Below are 19,661 nucleotides of genomic sequence, written 5' to 3'. Positions count from 1 at the left end.
TAAACTCCTGATCAGTAATAAGTTCATTAACAATTAGTGCTTTAGATGGGGCGTCACGGTGGTGTAGTGGTTAGCGCTGTCGCCTCACAGCAAGAAGGTCCTGGGTTCGAGCCCCGTGGCCGGTGAGGGCCTTTCTGTGCGGAGTTTGCATGTTCTCCCCGTGTCCGCGTGGGTTTCCTCCGGGTGCTCCGGTTTCCCCCACAGTCCAAAGACATGCAGGTTAGGTTAACTGGTGACTCTAAATTGACCGTAGGTGTGAATGTGAGTGTGAATGGTTGTCTGTGTCTATGTGTCAGCCCTGTGATGACCTGGCGACTTGTCCAGGGTGTACCCCGCCTTTCGCCCGTAGTCAGCTGGGATAGGCTCCAGCTTGCCTGCGACCCTGTAGAAGGATAAAGCGGCTAGAGATAATGAGATGAGATGAGTGCTTTAGATGTAAGAGATCTAATATTTAATAGCCCCACCTTTAGATCAAAGGTGCTGGCAGCAGCTGTACAGTCAGTATGATCTAATTTTATATTGTTTAGGTTACTGGAACAAACTCTCTGAGTATTTCTACTTTTTTGTTTAGCTCGGGGAACAGACATAGTCTTGATGTAGTGGACCCTGAGTGACAACTCTGTGCAGCTAGCAGACAGTTGGTTTAGCCTGTTTGTCTGCTCCCTGGCCTTGGCTCTGGATTGTCAGAAGTTAACTAGATCTGTTCTGAGACTATGAGCTATGCTGCAAGAAATGAGAGCATCACCTTCTCGAATGGGCGGCACGGTGGTGTAGTGGTTAGCGCTGTCGCCTCACAGCAAGAAGGTCCAGGTTCGAGCCCCGTGGCCGGCGAGGGCCTTTCTGTGCGGAGTTTGCATGTTCTCCCTGTGTCCGCATGGGTTTCCTCCGGGTGCTCCGGTTTCTCCCACAGTCCAAAGACATGCAGGTTAGGTTAACTGGTGACTCTAAATTGACCGTAGGTGTGAATGTGAGTGTGAATGGTTGTCTGTGTCTATGTGTCAGCCCTGTGATGACCTGGCGACTTGTCCAGGGTGTACCCCGCCTTTCGCCCGTAGTCTGCTGGGATAGGCTCCAGCTTGCCTGCGACCCTGTAGAACAGGATAAAGCGGCTAGAGATGATGAGATGAGACCTTCTCGAGTAGGTTGGCTACCGTCCCGCCCAAACAGGCCAGCAGTGCCCTCAAAATTAGTCCAATTATCTATAAAGCCCATACTGTTTTCAGAGCACCACCTGGACAACCAGCAGTTCAGCGACCATAACCTGCTGTAAGCTACATCGCCACACCACATTGGGATGGGGCCAGAGCATGCTACAGCATCGGACATCGCCTTCGCTAATTTAAACACCTCTACAAAGTTACTCTTAGTAACCTCAGACTGACGAAGGTGTATATCATTCGCTCCTACATGGATAACTATCTTTGAGAACCTGTGCTTGCCTAGGACTCTAAGATTACCTGCTATGTCTGGTGCCCTGGCTCCTGGTATACACCTGGCTAAAGCTGCCATTAGTCAGGTGCCTTCTCCCTTATAAGTGCACACGCGCAGAAAGAGAGTCTCTCTCTCGCACGCACACACACAATATTAGAGGTGCAGAAACCTGTCTCATTTATGACAAAAAATGAATCACTCACCTAATGGAGTTAAATTTGATTAAAATGTAGCGATATAAATGTGACATTACGAGATCCATATGTAATTCCATAACATATTGAAAGATATTCATAATGTTTTTCATATATTTATTCAATAATTAACTCAATGTACTTGCAATGTACAAGAAAAATAATTTCACACCGGCAGCAGATTCGACACCATTTTCTCCCCTTGACTGTGAAATTCCCTCAGGGTTGCATGCGCATTCTGCGTATTCGGTTGTGAGCGAGTCACTCTGTTTTGAACAAGTGGTCCAGGTCTCTTGTAAATTGAGAACAAACTAAAGGACTACTTGGGCTACGATGTTGTTCGAGAAAACCACGTTAGCTTGACGATGGATCTTAAGAGGTAATTTAAGACACTCTTGGCCTTAAGAGGCTTTTGGGAAACCCACCCCAGTTTATTAAAATGGGCAGAATCTAGTAAAAGTATGGGGGTACTTTTAGCAACAGCTATAAACAAAGTTGTAATAAATAATATATAAATACTTATTTTGTGCTATGAGCACTTTGTTTTACTAAAAATGGCTGAATACTTAAAGAATTAAGGTGATTTGAATGTTAACTATGAGCACATACTGTAGTGTCAAAAAACTGTCACTTTTTTGTGCTATATTTTTGTTTTCCTTCCTCTATTTTCATTAACTGTAGTCTGGTAAACAGGAGCAAAATAATTTATATCTCATCCATATTACTTGTGTGTGTGTGTGTGTGTGTGTGTGTGTGCGCGCACGCACGCACGCATGAATTCCTCTATACCCTCTGCCCCTTTTTTGGATTTCTGTAGCGTTTATGAAGCCTCTTTGCTCACACACTTCAAGACAGGAGATAGTTGCAGTCCAGCATTGCAAGTATATTCTCTGGGAGCACTCGCAGTCTCAACAGCATACTAATGAAGACCAGAGATGTACGGTTCCATTCTCACACAGAGAGCTTAACCCTGTTCCACTGCCCACAAGTGCAAATACACAGCACAAGCTTACAAATAGAGGATACCTGAATATTTTGTGTTTCTCCATGTGTTTGCGTCGCACTTTGTTTCAAAGTTAAAATCCCAAAATAGTTAACTCTTGATAGTTAGACATGAATACACATTTATATAATGACACAAGCAAAAGAAAATTCCCACAGGGTTACCAGAGACTCCTTGCTGCCAACAGCTTATTGTAGACAGGGCCAAAAGTTATCCAGTATCTGCACATTTGCAATTGATGGATCTGTTTCTTAAAACGGAGTTGAGCAGTTTAGACAGCTTGTGGTTATCAGAAGGGAAAGTTTCCATCTAATTACAGCACCCAGTTCATAAATAATGCAGGGTGCGCATAAGAAGGTCATTACAGTATGTATAAATATTATTTCTGACTTGCAGTTACTGTAATACTGACCGTAACAATTAAGTAAGTGTTGAGAAAAGAATGAAAAATGCTTACAGAAAATGAAGAGCTTGCAGGAATAAAGATTGTAATATGATTTAAAGTTTGACCAGGTCCTATACACTTCCATACAGTGCCCTCCACAATTATCGGCACCCCTTGTAAAGCTTGGCTTAAAAAAAAAAAAAGGTTGGCACTATTATTGGCATCCCTGCATTTAATACTTTGTACAGAGCAGGGCATCTGAGACCATTCCTCTCTACACAGTCTCTCCAGATCATCCATGTTCTAGGCCCTCTCTTGTGCACCCTCCTTTTCAGCCCACCCCACAGGTTTTCAGTGAGGTTCAGGTAAGGGGACTGAGATGGCCATGGCAGAAGCTTGATTCTGTGGTCAGCGAACCACTTTTGTGCCAATTTGGACGTTTTCTTTGGATCATTGTCCTGCTGGAAGATCCAGTGATGATCCAGTGACGACCCAGTTTTAGTTTCCTGGCAGAGGCAGCCAGAGTTTGATTTAAAATGTTCTGATATTTCATGGAGTCCATGATGCCATGAACCCTAACAATTGGTTTGTGTGTTCTCTTATCTTTCCCATGTTCATGGATGACTAAGGGTATTTGGCCTCTGTGTCACCTCATATTTGTCCCCCAGTTAATCAGGAAGTCCTGGATTACAGCTTGAAATTTCCTACACACTCCAATCAACTCAAAAATCCATCCATCCATCCATCCATTATCTGTAGCTGCTTATCTTGTGCAGGGTCGCAGGCAAACTGGAGCCTGTCCCAGCTAAACAAGTCACCAGGTCATCGCAGGGCTGACACACAGAGACAACCAACTATTCACACTCACATTCACACCTACGGTCAATTTAGAGCCACCAATTAGCCTAACCTGCATGTCTTTGGACTGTGGGGGAAACCGGAGCACCCGGAGGAAACCCACGCAGACACGGGGAGAACATGCAAACTCCACACAGAAAGGCCCTCGTCAGCCACTGGGCTCGAACCCAGGACCTTCTTGCTGTGAGGTGACAGTGCTAACCGCTACACCACCCTGCCGCCCCCTCACTAGGGTTGCCACCTGTGTCTGACAAAAATCCTGGACATTTCGACCATCCAATCGACCTTTTTGCTTGTAAGCAACGGCGCCCTTCACACATCTAACCCAAGACAAAAATCGCCCTTCTACGCTGAAACTGTATTGCTCTAATTAGTAAAAATGACGCTTTTGCTAGTTATTTGTTTAGTTAATTGCTTTACATAATATAGCAGGTCTTCAGTAGCCTGGCAAGCCAGACTAAATGTGAATATTTAGTCTGGCCTCGATCCGTAGACATTTCCGAAGCGGGTAAGAGGAACAACCCGCTGTCTTTCAAACTGTCTCTGTGCGTATAGGCCAATGCTCTGACCAATCAGCGCAACAGTGACTGTGACGTAGTCAGAGCGACAGAAAGCAGTGGGGGAGGCCTTGAAATAAATAATTTTTCAAAATGCGTATTAATTAATAAACATGTTCTAGATATTAAGAAGTTTGGAGATAATGACCACAAGTTTGGAGTCTGTACCACATACATAACATACACTCATTTTTTTTTCCCCAAGTGTTTTTCAAGGGTTTGCTTAAACTGTTTTTGAGAGTTTTTATTTAGTGGTGTTTGGTGAAATAATTTCCCTTAAATTTAAAATAATGGGAAAATAAGAAACAAATCAAAAAGTAATGTTTCAAAGCTGTTTATTAATTCTTCGTACTGCACAAACTAGCCCCATCCTTTTGGCTACGAGCGGAGCCAGCTGGTAGATCAGACTTTTGCCATAGCCGGTCGGCAAAACAGCGAAAACGTCCTTCTTGAAAAGGAATGAGCGGAGAGCCTCTTCCTGCTCATGTTTCAACGAAAACTCCAAGTCTAATTCTTCTAAAACTGATTCCAAAGCGGAGTCGAACGCGCGCTGTTCACTAGCCGTAGCCATCTTTCCTGCTGCGCTTTCTCCAGCGTCGCGCAGCTTTGTCGTCACTCCTGCAAAAGGCCGCCCAAAGAATCCAAACAAAAACCTTGCGTTGTGATTGGCGGGCACGATTTGATGCCCGGAGTGTTTTTGTTTACATGGTGCGAGGCTAGACCCATTCGCTAGGCAAAAATATTTTTGGCCGCTAGGCGGGTGGGTCTAGTTTACTAGGCTAGGTCTTCAGTATTTTGGTTTATTTCCAACAGTTTTTGGTTGTGGACACCTGGGGGCAGTACGCTCACAGGTAAAAGGGAAATACATAATTAAGTTCTGTTTGTTTGCTTATGTGGAATAAAAATAAATAATCTAATTTTTCATTGTATCTAAGAATACCTGAATGTAACAATGTAAGGCGTAGTGTCAAACAGCTTACCTGATTGCTTAGAGTGTGGTGTGTGCTTTGCTTGTGCTTGCCTGTGCCTCTGCTGCTCTTGGCTAAACAAATACATAGGAGGACATGTAACTGATATAACTTGGCACATACAGTACATACAGGAGTATGTTACTACACTACACTATTTCATTTAATTCACCAAAACCTTACCTAATCTTCCATTTATATTTGGTGTTTTTCTTTGCTGCTGCTGCTATGAGTCCTGGCTGATTTTCAATGAATGTCTTGAACTCAGTACAGGACAACTGAAAGTTTAGCCTGACTTGAAGCTCAGCCTTCACCATTGCAACAGAGAGTCTGTTTCTTTTATCAGTCCAATCCGGTTCCAGGCTAGCACCAACTCTCTGCTGGGCCAGAGGAAAGAACCGCTTACGTCAGCGGGGGGGCGGAGTTGTTAAGACCAACAACAATAACAAGACCATGAAAGATCGCCATTTTTAAGCGCCGAGAAGCAGCAGCTGTACAAACGCGAAGTCATCCATTATTATTGTTGTTGTTGTTACTGCTGCTTCTTCCGTGTTTTTGCTTTGATATTCGCGCCAAGGTTTATGTAAACGTAGCGCCGTAACTGACGTATACAGCGACGTAAGTGACGTATACAGCGACGTAATGACGTATTCAGCGACGTGATGACGTGGCTCCGCTTAGTGGCGCTTAGGACGGGCGAGCTATGGAAAAGCAAACTGGTTCTCAGCTGGCTCGCAAGTTGAAATACACATTTTGCCCATCATGTACAAAAAACCGGGACATTCAGTGTCCCGGATTTTTTTTTTTTTTTTCCGGGACAGACCATGAAAATCCGGGACAATCAGGAAAAACCGGGACAGGTGGCAACACTACCCCTCACACTGCAAAAAAACTGAAAAGTGAATTTGAGGAGAAAATGACTTAATACGAGTTGAAATTATCTTGCTGCATGGACAGATATTTTTACTTGATAAGACATCTTAGAATAAGTTGGTTGCGATCTAGAACTAGGTTTAATAATCTCAGAATTGGTGTCTTGTATTCTTCTAATAGGAAATGCCAGATCGTTTCAACTATTTTCATGATATTTTCACTTGCTAAGATATCATTTTTTGCAGTGCAACTCAAAAATGTACAATTTAAATGAGAAACATGCTTCGGTTACATTATGTTCACTATATAATGTAACCGAAGGGGTTACAATAATAGTGGCGCACTATTCATGAGATGAAACTACTTCACCAAAAGGTGAATTTGTTTTTCTCGCCGCCAATAATTGTGGAGTGCACTGTATAATGCTGAACAGTTTGACAGACTGCAGCTGCCCACTGCAGTCCCACAGCTGCCCACTGTTAAGCGCTCCCTTTTGGTATTCTGTGCCTGTTCTAACACACAAGTCCAGAAACCTGGATGCTGATTGAAGGCGCTAATCCGCAATGTTGAATTACTTTGCTCAACTAAATCCAGACCTGTTGACTGACTTCTGCAGACACAACGCAAGCCCATCTAAGCTTCACGCATGAGTCCCATTTCTGCTAGATTCATGGTGTGTAAAATTGTACTAAATATTAATTTTGCATGATTTGCCAGTTGAACACAGCAAAAACTAACATCTTAGTATTTTAAATGGTCTTAAATATAGGCAAATTTATTGAGTTTATAATAAACAAAATTAGCATTGAGCCTATTTGTACACATTAAATCATTTACAAGCTTTATTGACAATTGTACTTCTTTCTAGGATACAGTCAGCTGCATAATTATTGGCACCCTTGATAGGGGGAGTTAAAAAGTTATGAAAATCTTTGTGGCTCGATATTTGCACTGAAACTATGAAAGAAACACAATTTTAATTGAGGATTAGATTAAATTATTTTTATTCTAATTTAAAAAATAAACATGTACCAACTCTTTTCCCACTGCTTTTAGTACTTTGAGCAACCTCTCTCTGACAGTGCATTAAGTGTTGTCCAATAATGCTTGGTGTGATTGGAAAATACAGAGCATGGAATCTGAGAACAGTCCTCTTCAGGTACTCCAGAGTCCTGTCTTTTGAACTCTCCTCTTCAGCTCACCCTGCAATTTTTCAGTGGGGTTTAGGTCACAGGGACTAGGATGACCATACCAAAAGCTTGATTCTGTCTTCGCTGAACCATTTTTATATGAATTTGCACATTTGTTTTGGCTCATTATCTTGCTGGAAGATCCAAACAACTCCATAAAACCATCCTGCTTTTTATGGCAGTTACAAAGTTCCAGTAGTCTAGTGAACTCCAGGCACTTATGGTTATGTAGCACTGGCACATCTCCTACTTAGTATGTTGTCATGTAGGTGGCACTTTATATTCACACTCATATGTGGTCGTTCGGGGCAGCACGGTGGTGTAGTGGTTAGCACTGTCGCCTCACAGCAAGAAGGTCCTGGCTTCGAGCCCAGTTGCCGGCAAGGGCCTTTCTGTGTGGAGTTTGCATGTTCTCCCTGTGTTGGCGTGGGTTTCCTCTGGGTGCTCCGGTTTCCCCCACAGTCCAAAGACATGCAGATTCGGTTAACTGGTAGCTCTAAATTGACCGTAGGTGTGAATGTGAGTGTGAATGGTTGTTTGTCTCTGTGTCAGCCCTGCGATAATCTGGCAACTTGTCCAGGGTGTACCCCGCCTCTCACCTGTAGTCAGCTGGGATAGGCTCCAGCTTGTCTGCGACCCTGTAGAACAGGATAAGCGGCTACAGATGATGGATGGATGGATGGATGTGGTTGTTCTCCACAAAGTTGGAAGCACAAAATTGTTTAAAATGCCTTTGTATGCTGTAGCATTACAATTTGCCCAAACCTGTTCCAGCATGACAGTGCCCCTGTGCACAAAGTGAGGTCCATGAATACATGGTTTGCTAAGGTTGGTGTGAAACTTGAGGGTCCTGCACAGAGGCCTACCCTCCTTTGGGATGAGCTGGAATGCTGTCTGCACACCAAACCTTCTCACCCAACACTAGTGTATGATTTCACTAATGATCTTACTGGTTGAATGGGCAAATCCCCACAGCCACACTCCAAAATCTGAATAATGGAGGTTATTATAACAGCAAAGGGGACACTACATCTGGAATGGGATGTTTAACAATCTCATATATGTGTAATGGTTGGGTATCTGCCTATGTTTGGCCATATAGTGTAGACTTGATGAAATGCCACCATCCATCCATTATCTGTAGCTGCTTATCCTGTTCTACAGGGTCGCAGGCAAGCTGGAGCCTATCCCAGCTGACTATGGGTGAGATGCAGGGTACACCCTGGACAAGTCACCAGGTTATCACAGGGCAATCACAGAGACAAACAACAATTCCTACAGTCAATTTAGAGCCACCAATTAGCCTAACCTGCATGTCTTTGGAGGAAATCCACACAGACACAGCGAGAACATGCAAACTCCACACAGAAAGGCCCCCGTCGGCCGCTGGGCTCGAACCCAGGACCTTCTTGCTGTGAGGTGACAGCTCTAACCAACTGCACCACCGTGCCGCCCCACAATTATTTTCTTTTTATATATTTAAACTGCTCATTGTAATTAATTGCTGATGAAATGCCACCATCTTCTACAAATCTCCAACTGTGTTCCTTGGAGAAACTGCATGGCAGTAGCCATCTAAGTTACTAAAATAAAATTTTTTGGCAATGAATGGGCTCATTTTGTGAATATTGTCTTTCCATTAGGTTCTTTTTGTCCCAAGACACTGGTGGCACTATGTGGAATCAGTAGACCCAGTAACTGTCAGTGTCAACTCATGGATTGAGATGGTAAGGTGTCGTTCCATCTGTGGTAACGTTATACCATTTTATACCTGTTATATAAGGATGGTAGGGCACAAAAGTTGTATTTGAAGGATTTGAAATTCACATCATAGCTTATTATCATGGCATAGCTAAAGGCTTAGCCCCTTCCTGGATCATGTGCAGCATCACTGTGATTGATGCCATTGTGCTGTTTGCATTTTGCTAATGAATGGTGGATTTGAGTAAGTGTGAACACACTCCTGCAAATGAGCAGTGCATTAATTCTCTACTAATGTATGCACGCAGTTTACTGTCTGCTGCTATACAGGTGTTTTCTGCATCAGAGCTTTAGAATTCTTGGGTTTCAGTCACGTGACTTTTTTAAAGCCATTTCACTTCCGGTAAAACAGCTGGTGGTCTAGCAAACCAAAATGGCTGCCGTAGTGCAGACAACTAGCAATAACTTATCAAAGTATGCTCGTAATCTAGAAGCCACTGCTCGCTTTAGATATATTCAGAAGATTGCTATGTGCAATGGAATCGACCCCTACAGTCTGGGAAAGAAGGATTTGTCATATGATCTCGAAAACTACTCTTCAGTCGAGTTCTTCGACATCTCGAACTATCTGGTGTTGCAGACGTCCTTCTACACCGCAAAACAGATGAAAGCGTGGGAGAGTATGGAGGCTTACAACTTTTTTGTATGTGGCTGGGTAAAGGACCTCGGTACCAAGTCGCTGTCGAATGAATCCTGTATTGTTTTTGCCCGTGTAACTCTCTCATTCATATATATAATTTTTTTAAGCTTTTTGTTTGTGTTTTTACAACGAAGCACTGCAAGTTGAAGTATAAACAAACAACAGTTTGCTCGATTTTCACTTGTGTTGGCTCTTATCTCTCAGGTAAATCATTCAAAAAGATCATCAGAAACCCCTTTAAAGACCTGGATCTTAGTTAAACAAGGTGGAGAAGTGATCACGTCACATTGTAACTGTATGGCTGGGCAAGGATTTTGTCGTGACCGTCACGCATATGGATTTTGTGAGGAATGAGGAGTAAACAAAGAAACAGCTGGGGACTTTAGCGCTTCGTGACTAAAAAAAAGTGCCGTAAAATAACAACACGTAGCAAGAAAAGTACTAGGAAAACACTAAGGACATAGCTGAGAGGGATATACAAACCTTTCATTAAGTGATCACTGCAAACTCGAGCATGCTTCGACTCGGCTTCCTTCAATTTCAGTGAGAGGTTCAAAAGCCACCTTTCTCAACGTCTTTTTGTGAAATCCTGTGTTCGTTCACCCTTTTTTATTAGTTCACGGGGGACCCTGAAGAAACTTTTATCAGTTTCACGGTTTGATCAATTCAAACAACACAAGTGTAAGGCATTTTTCATGCAAGCAATGCACCTTCTCTGTACAAATGCTTTGTCAACTGAGTTTTGGTAGACCACCAGCTAAAGTTTTGAATAACTAATAAGGTGGATGTGATGTCACATGAAACCCAGCAATAGTAAGTAATGTTCATGACCACTTCCAAGATTCCCTCTTAGTGACACTCATGTTTCAATGCAGGAGGTGGATGATGAAACCCGAATAGGAGAAGCTCTGAGCAAGACCATTATCTGTGCGCTAAAGACTAAACCAAGTGTAGATAACAAAGACAACTGGCTCAATCCTACTGAGGTACCCCACCACATGAGTTTACCATTGACAATCATGTGACATTGAGAATATATACCCAAGAAAGTTTAAATTAAATAGATTTCTTGACATTTTAATGAGTAATGTAGATGAAAAGGAACAATTTGTGTCACATTCATCACCATGAAGAGAACGCTCCAGTCTTGATAGATGCATGTTTTCACTGGTGATGGCCTTGCCATCAGTCTGTACACATGGCTGAAAGCGAGGAATCTGCCTATTGGCTTAGCCCCAGGTTTAGACCAAAAAAAACCCTGGCAGATTCCATTCACAGCTATGTGTACTGTACCATCACTTGCACTGATCACAAACCTGTGCCCTGTTTGTGCATGTTAAAAGTTAAACTGAGCGTATTTTAAGTTGTAGTAAAGATTGTAATTGGACAATCTGTCGTTCACCACATTCATGCTGTTTCTGGTGTTGTGTTAAAGGATGGGATCGCTACACATGATGAAAACATGCAGTACTTGAATCTAGCAGTGAAGGCTTACATGAATAAAAGGGGCTTACATACTGAAGACCAGGCCAGATGTGCAGAACAACCCAGTCCCTCAGCTTTGAAGCGGGATTCTGGTGGTCATTTGAAGGCCCATGTCATTGAACCCGTCACCTCTTTTTCATTGCCCTATGGACCGCACCTCATCCCTGTCACTTGTCATGCAGACACGTCTCAGAAATCCACAGTGACAAACCTCAAAGAGACTTTCATTTCAAAAGATGATGCGCTCTTTTACACGCAGAAAAGAGCAAAGCCCCTGCATACAGATATACATGGAAAAGAAGAGGCAATCAGTATACCAGAGCAGGAAGATGATGATGGAAATGCTGGTGCAACATGTGGTCGAATATCCACCAATGATGTGCTGGACTGCCTGCTGCATCCTGATGTTATTGCCCTTGTTACAAAGCTAATGATAGGCAGACAGAAAGAGTTTGACTAGACAACTCAGCAAGCAATTTTATACACTGTATTAACTTTACACATAAAATATTGATGTCAATAAAGACTTAATTGCTAATAATTATTAATCATTTGAAAGAAAAAGGAACATGGTTTCTGTCACGTTATTATTGATGCACTAATTCTATTGATATTTGTCAAAGTCAAAGAAAGGTTGAGACAGCTGTTTTTCTTGTGCTATAAAAAGAAAGTGTCATACCTCATATTACACAGAGATAAAGTTATAACATACTGTTCTCTACTAGGAACTGTGTCCTTGGGCAGTAAAAAGACACTATATAGAAGTCTAACTAATCGTATTGCCTTGATAAAATTGAATGAAAAAGAAAGCCTTTAAACCAAGCCCCAATCTGAAAATGAATTTTATTTACACAATTTATATCATAAAAATAAGTGGAGCTGAACCACTGATATGTTTATATTAGTCTATGCAAATTCATACTGATCATTATGAGCTGATTTGATGTGTCAGTTATACACAAAGTTGCCAGTTTATGAGCTACATTGATAATTGCTTCATTTTCAGTACATGCTTATTACAGTCAAGGTTACGAGTCACAATTCTCTCAACAGGTGGGGCAGCTGTTGTTCATACTAGGGTCTATAAGCTTTATACAGGATATATGGTCTGTGCTGTAGTTGTGTAGGATCCAGGGCAGGCAATGCTGAGATTGAGACAGGAACATACTCAAGGGCATGTGTATACACACACACACACACACACATTTTCATGCAAAATTCAGTTAGCTAATCCGCAAGCAGAACGCAGTTGACAGTAGCAAAAACTCAGGATCAAATCCCAGACCCTGGAGCTGTGAGGCCCTGTGCTGCCCATCTCTTCATCTGTATTTAATAAACGGCCAGCTCGCCAATTGTCTGAAGTCAGTTTGTATAGTATTACCTTCATGCTGTCAATGGACACAAAAAAAATACCTCTTCCCCTATCAAACTTACGTTTATAATCTACAACCTATAACTTTAAATTATGTGTTATGTCTTAAATACAGTTAGGTCTAATATATGACTTTCAGCTTTCATTTGAGGGTATCCACATTAAGGTGGGGTTTACATTAGACCGTATCAGCGGATCATCAGATTAACGTTTTTAAAACGATTAGTGTGCACACAGCAACACCAATACACGATTCGCGTGCACGATTCGCGTGCACATAGCAACGCCAATACACGGATACGCTCGGCTCCGCAGGCATCCTGCGCTCCAAATCACTCCGCCCTGAACAGCGAGTGCCCTCTGGAGGGTGCGCACTCCGGCCCTGCGCAGCTCACAGAGCGCGCGAGTGGAGCGCACAAGCAGTGATTTGGGACTGAGCCGCTGTGTGTGTGATCTCAGTGCATGTCGGGCATGCGCGTCACTTACCACTTGCAAGTGGAAGGATAGCAAGCCTAAAGACAATCATAACTACACAATGGGCAGTATTTGCATCAGTATTTGCAGTATTTTCATACTTTTATACTCTTTAATGAAAGGTGATACAAGGCGGAAGTCCGTGCCGTTTTTCAGCAGTCGTGTCACATGACCAACGCCAGCGAATCAGGAAGGTGGATGTCACAGTGACGTTGTCCAATGACGACGCCAGCTAGAGCTCAGCACAGCGTATCCGTGTATTCTCAATGTTTACACAGCACCGGACCAGACACGATCTAGATTGAATACGTGGACCCTGGCGGATTCCCGTTTCCCGGCGTTTTAATGTAAACGGACAGTGCATCCACGAAGAAAACGAGACAGATACGGTCTAATGTAAACTTGGCCTAAAATTGGATGAAGGGTTTAGGAGTTTCAGCTCCTTAACATGTGCCACCCTGTTTTTAAAGGGACCAAAAGTAATTGGACAATTGACTCAAAGGCTATTTCATGGGTAGGTGTGGGCAATTCCTTCGTTATGTCATTCTCAATTAAGCAGATAAAAGGCCTGGAGTTGATTTGAGGTGTGGTGCTTGCATTTGGAAGATTTTGCTGTGAAGAAAACATGCGGTCAAAGGAGCTCTCCATGCAGGTGAAACAAGCCATCTTTAAGCTGCGAAAACAGAAAAAACCCATCCGAGAAATTGCTACAATATTAGGAGTGGCAAAATCTACAGTTTGGTACATCCTGAGAAAGAAAGAAAGAAAGCACTGGTGAACTCATCAATGCAAAAAGACCTGGACACTCACAGAAGACAACAGTGGTGGATGATCGCAGAATAATTTCCATGGTGAAGAGAAACCCCTTCACAACAGCCAACCAAGTGAGCAACACTCTCCAGGAGGTAGGCCTATCAATATCCAAATCTACCATAAAGAGAAGACTGCATGAAAGTAAATACAGAGGGTTCACTGAATGGTGCAAGCCACTCATAAGCCTCAAGAATAAAAAGGCTAGATTGGACTTTGCTAAAAAACATCTAAAAAAAGCCAGCACAGTTCTGGAAGAACATTCTTTGGACAGATGAAACCAAGATCAACCTCTACCAGAATGATGGAAAGAAAAAAGTATGGCGAAGGCATGGTACAGCTCATGATCCAAAGCATACCACATCATCTGTAAAACACGGCGGAGGCAGTGTGATGGCTTGGGCATGCATGGCTGCCAGTGGCACTGGGTCACTAGTGTTTGTTGATGATGTGACACAGGACAGAAGCAGCCGGATGAATTCTGAGGTATTCAGAGACATACTGTGTGCTCAAATCCAGCCAAATGCAGCCAAACTGATTGGTCGGCGTTTCATAATACAAATGGACAATGACCCAAAACATAAAGCCAAAGCAACCCAGGAGTTTATTAAAGCAAATAAGTGGAATATTCTTGAATGGCCAAGTCAGTCACCTGATCTCAACCCAATTGAGCATGCATTTCACTTGTTAAAGACTAAACTTCAGACAGAAAGGCCCACAAACAAACAGCAACTGACAACCGGTGCAGTAAAGGCCTGGCACAGCATTAAAAAGGAGGAAACACAGTGTCTGGTGATGTCAGTGAGTTCAAGACTTCAGGCAGTCATTGCCAACAAAGGGTTTTCAACCAAGTATTAGAAATGAACATTTTATTTACAATTAAATTTGTCCAATTACTTTTGAGCCCCTGAAATGAAGGGATTGTGTTTTAAAAATGCTTTAGTTCCTCACATTTTTATGCAATCATTTTGTTCAACCCACTGAATTAAAGCTGAAAGTCTGAACTTCAACTGCATCTGAATTGTTTTGTTCAAAATTCATTGTGGTAATGTACAGGACCAAAATTAGAAAAATGTTGTCTCTGTCCAAATATTTATGGACCTAACTGTACATAAACACAAATAAATACAGCCAGAAAAATTTGTATTTAGTTATTTCTTGCCTTAAATATATATGATCCATCAGTTGAAGGGATCAAATAAGGATAAAGTCCTTGAATCGTCCGAAAATTGCCATTATTAAAAAAAATGCAATAAACAGAAGTTCTGACTGATATGATTAGTTTTGATCTGATTTAGTATAAATTATACATCAGAAGCAACAAGTAGCTGTGCTATAGCTTTGTCATCTTCTGGGCATCAATCATGTCCATATTCTCTTTTTCTTTCTCCTTGAAGTCAGTCATTTTTTCATCTTCTTTGGCGAGCTTGGCCACCTGATCAGGGTCAACATAGGTGTAGAAATAGGCCATGATGGAGAAGATGATGCTGACCGCAATCAGCAGTGCAGCAAAGAGCAGAAACTCTGACCACTGTAAATGATATTAGTTAGTCTTTCAGGTTATAGGCAGAAAAAAAACTGGCTAAACTTTTTGGCTGTTGCCAGATCATCCAAAGAGTTTTCCCAGACTGCCAGACACCTGTTCTAAGTAAAGGCGAATGTTGTACTTCACTATCTGGTGCATATTGTGTTGTTTTATTGACTTTTATTAATGTTTGCATATCTAAGGCCAGACTAGGTACAATAAAAAGAAATCCACAGATCCAGAACTTACCTGCTCCAGCCCAGCTCCCTCTGCCACAATCAGCACAATGCCATTCCCAAAAGCCACAGTAAGAAGCCATCCTGCTTGCAGCACAGACTTCATACTCGCTGGGGCCTAAGGGCACAAGCTGTGGCATGAGCAACTGAAACTGACAGAACATTAAATCTAAAATGTGGTTCACTGACATACCTGTGAATATGAAAATTCTAGACCAGTGATTGAGAACATGACATCCCCTGCAGTGAGGAGGACGTACTGTGGGATCTGCCAAGCAATGTGCACATTGTTTGCCTGGACATCCTCAGTCTTATTAATTTGTATGGCTTCTGTGTCCTGTACAAACAACAGGCAACTGTTGACCCTTTTTAGCCTGGCTACCCATTCCTGTATCATTATCTCATACAGATAAATAAGAGAAGTTCATTTTTAAGAAGCAACAACCATCATTTAATTCTTAAACTGAACACTGTTTTCTGTGACTGTGTGTGTGAGCTGACTAATTTCTATTTTATATCTTTTAAAAACTTTGTGAAAACCACAATTCTCGTCTATATAATTGTCCAAGAAATTGTGAAACAAATATCGCCATGGCCTCTATGGTAAAATATTAACCACACTAAGATAAACATCTTTTTACCCCGCCAAGAATGATTGTGTAGGCGGCACCAAAGTCAAGAAGCCCCAGATCAATAAGATGTGTCTTTGTCTGTGATTCGCAGGAAACTTCCGTGTATCTGCAGGGGGAAAAAACATTGTCAAAGACATGAGCTTCATCAACCAAGACTTTGATCAGGCATAAAATCTGTGATATGAAAATCCATAAAAAGTCCATAAAATAATTTCAACTTGAGGAGAGATAATCAATCACCAGATGTTACATGATTGTAATTAAATAGAGCTATTGGTAATAAAGTACTCACTTTCCTCTTTCAACACTTTTGCTTTCAGAGATCCCGTAACTGCTTGGTGCAAAGAATGTTACACTGCCTACTGTTATGTTCATGTCCTCTGATCGGCTATTAATAAATCTGAAAAAAAAATGTATCAGACATTTAAAGCTCATTACAAAGAACCACCCAAGTTGTATTATGCAAAGTCTGATAATTTTACTGAAGATTAACTCTCCAGTTAAATTTGACCTCAGAAACACCCTTCCCTGCTCATTGTGATTCTTATTTAGTATTTATGATTCTTCAGAGTTGTACTGTACCTGACGACGGCTTCTCCATTCACAGATTTCATGATATTATCCTTTTCCTGCATTTTAGTCACACAAAACATGTAAAAGAGGACAATGTAATATCATGACAATGCAAAATTAAATAAGAATCTGGTATCATAATTTATTCTGTCCACATTTATTGGATATGAGCAACACTCGTTGCGCTCTGACTGGTGACTCTACTATTAAGATATTAGCTCATATACCATGAGTAGAGAAAAACAAAATGGCAGAGTGCATCAAGTCAGAAAAATCACTTTTATTCTATCCACATTCACTGGATATAAGCAATCATACGCTCTGATTGGTGACTCTACTACTAGGATATCAGCTCATATACCGTGAGTAGAAAAAAAACAAAATGGCAGGGCGCATAAAGTCAGAAAAATCACTTTCTCAAGTATTTAAAAGAAACAGAAATAGCTAAAAGAATATCTCTCCCCCCACCCCCCAATATTTCCTGTTCCACACTCCAGCTCTCAGTGGTGCCAAACCACCAAAAAACCCTAAAGAAGAAAAGAAAATCATGGACCGTGTTAGTGAACCAACTGAGGACGAAATAAAAACTCTACTCGGAAACAAAACCCCAAAAAAGAGAAAAAAAATATGGAATAAAAGTATGAAGTATGAATATAAGAACATCCATCCATCCATTATCTGTAGCCGCTTATTCTGTTCTACAGGGTCACAGGCAAGCTGGAACCTATCCCAGCTGACTATGGGCGAGAGGTGGGGTACACCCTGGACAAGTCGCCAGGTCATCACAGGTGGTAAGAACATATCCTTTTTGATTTTTCAAGAAATATTATTATAGCATTTTTCACAAATTAATTCTGTCATTTTGCTGGTTTGTTTATGTTTTAAGCGGAAATTACTTTGTCGGACATTTTGTATAAAGTTTTTATTTATTGAATTTGCAAAAAATAAAAATGCTCTTTTTCTCAAAATCCAGTGAATGTGAACAGAATCAGAATCACTTTATTAATCCCTGGAGGGAAATTCAAATTTAACAATCATATAAAACAATCATTCCACTCAATCTTGTCATATATGGCTTTTAGCCAACTTAGCGCTATGCACCTTGTCGGCTATCAGCTCATGTATGACTCGATTTTGTGGAATAATTGTTAAATATTTAGATGCCAGTTGTGTTCTTATTTGTTAAAAATACTTCTTAGAGATATTTAGCAAACTCTTATAACCTCACCTGTTTACACTCAATACTAGTGCCCTCACTATACAAGATGAGGCTATAGGCAGTGTGCTCACTGACGTTAAGTTGGCACTGGTGAGCCACTCCATTTTGAGAAACAGTGACTGGGAAGACTTGGCTGACATCCTCAAGTGGAAGTCTGGTGTATTCCAAAGGATCCTAACAACATAACAGTGATTTCATTATTTGCTTTATAGTGGTTAAAAATTAATTTTAAAATAAACTTAAAACAGTTAAATGACAGATGACCTCACCTTATATAGTTCTATTTTGTCAGGGAAAATATTATGTCCTGTAATTTCTACAGACACAGCCTCTCCATTAACAAGGTTAAGGACTTGTAGCAAACACTCTTTGGCTGGTGGAGGTTCCACAACCGTTTTCTTTGCCAGAAAATACAACACAGAGTACATCACACTGACAGTTTCTATGACTTCCTTTTAAAATTTGCAACACTGTGGTATAAATAAAGACTGTGTGAAGACATACGATGACATTGACTTCCACTACAGTTGCAGCACAGAAGGCGAGTGCAGCAAGGATCATTCCTGTGGTCATCTTCCTTAGAGGCCTAAGCACAGGAGAGAGATATGGAAGTTACACAAGCAAGAAGTCTAACATTTGATTATTAGCCAGACTATGTTCTTCTTATGTTTGCACCTCTATGTCCAAAATACAATTTATAAAATAGTGCAGATAAATGTGCATGAATATAAATGGTTCATAATCACTTGAGCCAAATCATTCAGCACATTCAAAAACCATTGTGCTATTTTTTGTACCACACTTAAGGTACAAAAAACAGCAAATATTATCTGAAATTCTGAAACGATGGCACTGCAACACTTAAATGTGCTGGAGAGCAAATAGAATATAAAATACGAAATAAATGTAGGTCTGGTGTCATGTCAGAGACAAGTATATTTTATAATCTAGATAGAATAACTTAATAATGAACCAGCACTTATTACCACAATATGGAAATTAAGAAAAAAAATTGTGAGGAAAATAAAAAAGAAAATGGCAAACAGTGGTGACATAAGGAATTCGTCTTCTGCATGTAAAGCTTAAGTACACTCTGCACCGTTTTGCTGTGCAAGAACCACATAATGAATGCTGCACCTTGCATAATCACGGACACTGCATATGCTGTTTTGCACTTTTGCTAGACAATTAAAAAAAAAAACCTTTGGTGTACTTTGAATGCTGTTAAAATTTTACTGGGACTTTCTATTCCACATGGATACGTAGCTTTGGCTGTACTTACGTGAGGTTGATCCGACAAAGACGGATGAGCGGGTACACACCCATGTCAAAGATAGGAATGAATATCAGAATGAGCAAAGCATTCAGCGTCTTAACAACAGGGAAGGGAAAAACAATACATCCTGCATCTCACAGAGCAAAATAACCATAATGATCAGAAAATCATAAAATATATAGCTGAAACAGATAACAGT

General features: G+C 41.2%; 2 protein-coding genes across 7 annotated transcripts in view; one reads left to right on the top strand and one right to left on the bottom strand.

Moving 5' to 3' along the window:
- Window positions 1-11,897, top strand: part of hspbap1 (hspb associated protein 1) — a 59,619-nt gene extending 47,722 nt beyond the window's left edge. For all 5 annotated transcript variants that reach the window (XM_060929714.1, XM_060929713.1, XM_060929715.1 and 2 more), the window contains exons 6-8: window positions 9,103-9,186; window positions 10,736-10,846; window positions 11,296-11,897. In XM_060929714.1, the coding sequence (XP_060785697.1) occupies window positions 9,103-9,186; window positions 10,736-10,846; window positions 11,296-11,805 (705 nt within the window). In that variant the 3' untranslated portion in view covers window positions 11,806-11,897. The remainder of the gene's footprint in view (window positions 1-9,102; window positions 9,187-10,735; window positions 10,847-11,295) is intronic.
- Window positions 11,898-14,582: 2,685 nt separating this feature from the next.
- slc15a2 (solute carrier family 15 member 2) overlaps window positions 14,583-19,661 on the bottom strand; it is a 57,454-nt gene continuing 52,375 nt past the window's right edge. For both annotated transcript variants that reach the window (XM_060929705.1, XM_060929704.1), the window contains exons 14-23: window positions 19,469-19,557; window positions 18,691-18,772; window positions 18,456-18,584; window positions 18,196-18,360; window positions 16,977-17,023; window positions 16,687-16,794; window positions 16,404-16,500; window positions 15,956-16,099; window positions 15,776-15,880; window positions 14,583-15,532 (exon numbers count right to left, since the gene is read on the bottom strand). In XM_060929705.1, coding sequence (XP_060785688.1) covers window positions 15,335-15,532; window positions 15,776-15,880; window positions 15,956-16,099; window positions 16,404-16,500; window positions 16,687-16,794; window positions 16,977-17,023; window positions 18,196-18,360; window positions 18,456-18,584; window positions 18,691-18,772; window positions 19,469-19,557 — 1,164 coding nt within the window. In that variant the 3' untranslated portion in view covers window positions 14,583-15,334. The remainder of the gene's footprint in view (window positions 15,533-15,775; window positions 15,881-15,955; window positions 16,100-16,403; window positions 16,501-16,686; window positions 16,795-16,976; window positions 17,024-18,195; window positions 18,361-18,455; window positions 18,585-18,690; window positions 18,773-19,468; window positions 19,558-19,661) is intronic.

This window comes from Neoarius graeffei, chromosome 9 (genome assembly GCF_027579695.1).
Source record: "Neoarius graeffei isolate fNeoGra1 chromosome 9, fNeoGra1.pri, whole genome shotgun sequence".
In the NCBI taxonomy this organism is placed as follows: domain Eukaryota; kingdom Metazoa; phylum Chordata; class Actinopteri; order Siluriformes; family Ariidae; genus Neoarius; species Neoarius graeffei.
This window is presented reverse-complemented; position numbering and strand designations above follow the sequence as displayed.